This window comes from Bombina bombina, chromosome 3 (genome assembly GCF_027579735.1).
Source record: "Bombina bombina isolate aBomBom1 chromosome 3, aBomBom1.pri, whole genome shotgun sequence".
Taxonomy (NCBI): domain Eukaryota; kingdom Metazoa; phylum Chordata; class Amphibia; order Anura; family Bombinatoridae; genus Bombina; species Bombina bombina.
In genome coordinates this window covers 996,999,433-997,004,538 of record NC_069501.1, presented here as the reverse complement: position 1 = coordinate 997,004,538, position 5,106 = coordinate 996,999,433, and the positions used below count along the sequence as shown (strand labels likewise).

Here is a 5,106-nt window from a genome sequence, read left to right as displayed (position 1 = left end):
TGTAATGTTTAAATTCCTTTGAGAGGACTATTATTTTTACAATAAAACAAGTAATTAAAATGTTTCAGCTATTAATAAAACGTAATACAGCAAACCAGAGCTTTACAAGTCAATCAAAACGGAGCCATAGATCCTAAAATTCCAGTTCTGGATCTTAATATCTTTGAGATTATAAATGTAAATAAAATCATAATCACACAGTCATGTTCTTAAAGGCTTTTTTTTTTTTAAATGCATTATTTATTTTATATAACCAGTATACTGCAAAAGCTTACAGAGACAGCCCCCTGCCCATTTACAAAGGAATAGATTATATCGTCCCATTACCAGTTACGGAACAAACATGAATGTTGTATGCTTACTGATACAAAATGAACATAACAGTTTAAAGGATTTCATAATGTCAGCATGCTTAGTATGAAGATTTAAAAACAGCTGCAACTTTTTCAAACAGCACACTCCAATCTTCTGTATAATCGCTTTATGATGCATAATTAGGGGCTGTTTTTTAGAACTGGAATGGTGGGCAAATAAAGTGAAGGTAAATTTTCATGAATGAGTGCCCCTTTTTTAAAAATACTATTAAAAACAGAGGCACTTTCATTCTTGAAAGTTTAAATTGCAGCGGTTTTGTTAAAATACTTACCTTTTTCTCTTCCAGGCCGGATCAGCGGCAAACAAATCAAGTTTCCTCCAATCATGGCTTTCTCCCCAGAGCAAACATTTCCTGAGGCCATGCCGTGATTGGAGAAAGCCGGTTTCGTCATTGCAGTAGGAAGAAGCGGGCAGGGGATCGCTGGTCCGGCTTGGAAGAAGAAAAAAGGTATTTTAACAAAACTGCTGCAATGTAAACGTTCATAAATGAAAGTGCCCCTGTTTTTAATAGCATTTTTAAAAAAACAGGCACTCATTCATGAACATTTACCGTCACTTTAAGGTGTTGATAGAACATTTAGCCCAGTAAACTTGAAAATAGTTCCAAAAAACAAAATTCCAAAAAAAATTGCCAAATCAGTTTTTAGTTACAACAGCTCTATATTTTAGCACATATAAATATAAATGGAAATAGAGATTAAAGCCAATCCTGTTTCTTTGGCATCTTCCTGTGATAAATCTATACAGTGTCATTCTAGGGACCAGCACATCATAAAGCAACACACTGCTTTACCATCACTTGAAGCAATATGTCCTTTTATATGTAGAAAAAAAGTTTTAATCACACATTGCCAGAAGACAATCACGGCTGCTGAAGAGGCACTTGATGGCACGTCTTATGTTATTTTAAGGATGTTCAGGAATATTCAGGCCTGAGTGAGTCAAAAGTTCTCCATCCCACAAAGCAAATGCAGGCACAACAGGACCCCGAAAGCTTGCATTAAGAGTATGGACAAGTGAACCCTTCTCTGCATCCACGAGACTGAGTTTGCCACCCTCATAATCAAGAAGCAACCCAACTTTTGCTGGATTGCCGATATTACTGATAGGAATTATTTTATTAGCCTGCATGGCCTGCCACTTTTTATGACTGTAACCATAGACCCATGAACGGGTATTTACACCAATGCACTCATCTCTAGACATATCAGCATCAGCAACACCTATTCGAAACTCACTGGAACGCTTTACTGTCACTTCCCAGTAATGACGGCCATTAGTGACAGATGTATCGCCCAACACTACAGCCCACTCTCGAAACGTTCAGGATTCTGGGGAACCTTTGAAGGATCAACGCCTAGCATGCGATATAGGACCCCTGTTTCCTGTTTGAAAAGGTCCAAGCTACTGTGAGCAGTTTTTTCATCAAGTATAAAGGAGATATCTGTAAAGAGGATTGTAAAAGAATTTTAGTGTATCACAATATCATAAAAAAACAAAACACAGCAATAGAAAAGTTTATTTTATCACCAAATTAGTGTTATTTATATGGAACTATAAAACCGAAAGGATGACAGATAAAATATATATATATATATAATATATATATATATATATATATATATATATATAACATATAAATAATAAAGACTACATTTGACAATATGATCTCTAGAAGAGGGATCGACAAATTTAAGGAGCCAGACATTTTTGGAGAGCCTATAGTATGTATTATATTGATTGATAAACATATGTGCATGCAGATACATATGCTTGTGCACATGTACATTTTATATTTATTACACTCACATAACTTATATAGTAACCCAACAAAAGTTGTATTTGTAATTCACAACTGCAAGGCCTAGAAAGGATCTAGCTGCACCAAGATGTTAGGTGTGGCTAGTGGTGGCCAGCACCCACAGGTGTCTTACGGATTCTTAACCAGGGCCTAATTTTAGGACATCATTGGCTCCCCTTAGTGTCTGGGTTTCATAAGCCCTGCTCTATAATGAAAGAATTAAAAAGGTTAAATCAAAAATTAAACTTTCCATGAGACAGATAGGGAATGCAATTTTAAACTACTTTTAGGGTTGCCACCCTTCCCTGAAAATACAGAACACTTATAAGTTACACATTCTGCAGGGTGTGCAGGGAGGAATATGAATAGTGTTGTCCAAAAACACAATACATGTTCCATCCTGCACGCCCTGCCTGCAGCATGTGTAACTCATAAGCATCCTGGAAAACATGGTTGAGGTGGCAACCATAACTACTTTCCAATTTACTTCTATTATCAAATATGCTTTGTTTTTTTTGTATTATTTGTTGAAAGCTAAACCATATGCTAATTTCTAAGCCCTTGAATGCCGCCTCTTATATTGGTGCATTTTGAGTTTTTCACAGCTAGACAAAAATGTTCAATTTTCATTGCACAAATTATCATTATATAATAATATTAGAAAATATTACACTGCCCCCACCAGCTACTTCATAATGCCACTCAGCTGGAAAAAAAAATTCTGTAGAAAACAATGGATAGATAACATTGTGATCACTCTTGTGGAGTATTATGTCAGCACTGATTGGCTAAAATACAAATCTGTAAAAAACAAACTGAAATAAGGGGGGCAGTCTGCAGAGCCTTAGATACACAGAGGTAAAATGTGTTGGGTGTGCAAAACTGGGGAATTGGTAATAAAGGGATTATCTTTCTGAATGACTGTCCCTTTAAGTGAAATAACTTCTACAGAGACAAATGAACGAATGTACACATTAACGATCATGTATAAAAACAAAGCATGTTAAACATTTAATGCAAATTATTCTAAATAAATATTTATTTTTTTTAAAAAGGGACATAAAATATGCGAGGGCACTTTATTATTGCACTAGTGCTGGCACATAAGCGTGTTAACCTCATGCAAAAGGGTTAATCGCAGTTCTGAAACAGCATTACACATACACAGATGTTTATGATGATGCTTGAACATTTAACCTTCAACGTAAAATACTATCCCCAGTGAAGGATGCAGTATTAACAGTACACACAATAGTAGGTTACACACTAAACGTTTACGTCTACTCGGTTGTAACAGAGTGCTCATGTGAAAATGCTATTTTGCAGCCGATGGGTAGACATGATAAGGGCATATGGATAACGTTACTTCCTCACGACTTCTATTGAATTGAATTTAAATCCAATTTATATTCTATCCCCATACCCCGATCTCACCCTTTCGGGCAGTGAGTGTAACATATTCCCGACAAAACACCAGAGTCCGTAAGCAGCTCGCAGCGCGACTCCCCAATATCAATGCCCTCAAGGGGGACGCCATCTTGGATGTAGATGGGTGACACCCAGCATCATGTGACGTTTAATGAACTTTATAGTGTGTAACTTGATGGCGCAGTGAATCATAACGTTGATAAAAGCTGCGTGGTCACAGTATTTTTGCAGAATGATCCCAATGGGACACTTCATGATTGGTTAACGGCCGGTGGAGGCGTTAGGCGTTCTCTATTCACATTTCACAAATCCATATTAGAACCAAAACATATCAGTAACAACGTTGGGACTTCTTCACAAGCAGAAATAGCCATTCCAATGTTTAGAGTAATAACTGCCTGAACGGATCAGCTACATTTTGGTGTCGCCTTCATTAATTTGGTAGTTTATTCCTTAAAGTGGCCACACATTTCGTTTTTCAAATAAATGCCAAAAACACTGGAAAATTGGCCATTTGTTTTGTTAGTCAGAATCCAAATGTACATGTACTATTCAATACACGTTTTTGTGATTTTTTTTTAATGTCTTATTTCTTACACTAATAACAATGTAAGTAGTGAAAAAAATAAAATATAAAGTACCCGTGGTGTCATTTGAAATGAAAATGTAAAAGTGACATAATCTATTTTGTATATTCAAAGTCTATAACGTTAGGAACTCTTTATAGAAGGATACATTTGGTAAGATCTAGTTTTTGTAAGGTTAAAGGGGCATAAAACCGACCCCATTAAAAACTAACATAATTTTAAAACCTCATCTTGCAGATCCTGTAAGAAAACACGTTTGTAAAACCTGCACCCTTAATTTATTACAGGATTTACAAGGTATGTTTTGTAAGTAAGGTTAGTTTTATCGGACCTGTTATGTGTCAAGAGCAAGCCACACAAATGTAAGAACCATGTGTTTCACACAGTGCAGGGTGATCACACAGCAGGACCACTGACAGGCTTGCATTTAGTGTGTTGTAGGAAGTGTTACTGCCCATTACCAGAGGATCTCACTATCCCTCTAAACAGGAAATCCAGAGAGGTAACAAAAAAACAGCGCTCCAAGCCCAGAAAAAAGTTAAAAGTTCAGCTTTATTCCAACATGATTAAAAACATTGCAAAATATGTAAAAGTGGTCAGCACAGTTGTTCAGAATACAAGTAAAAGAACAGGTGAACAGGGTGCAAAAAAACAGCAAACGTTTCGTGCTTCACGCACTTGATCACTGCTAATTGATGCACCTGTTCTATTCTCCTTTTATTCTCACAGATCAAGTGCGTGAAAGCACGAAACGTTTGCTGTTTTTTGCACCTGTTCTTTTACTTGTATTTTGCACAACTGTGCTGACCACTTTTTACATATTTTGCATTTTTTTAATCATGTTGGAATAAAGCTGAACTTTTAACTTTTTTCTGGGCTTGGAGCGCTATTTTTTTGTTCCCTCTCTGGATTTCC

At 36.3% G+C, this 5,106-nt stretch overlaps 1 protein-coding gene across 1 annotated transcript; it reads right to left on the bottom strand.

Moving 5' to 3' along the window:
• Positions 1-204: 204 nt before the first annotated feature.
• On the bottom strand, positions 205-3,728 carry SPRYD4 (SPRY domain containing 4). Its single transcript, XM_053708139.1, is given in 3 exon segments — positions 205-1,697; positions 1,700-1,819; positions 3,611-3,728. Coding segments are annotated over 3 exon segments (639 nt in total). The 5' UTR covers positions 3,714-3,728; the 3' UTR covers positions 205-1,281.
• Positions 3,729-5,106: the final 1,378 nt, after the last annotated feature.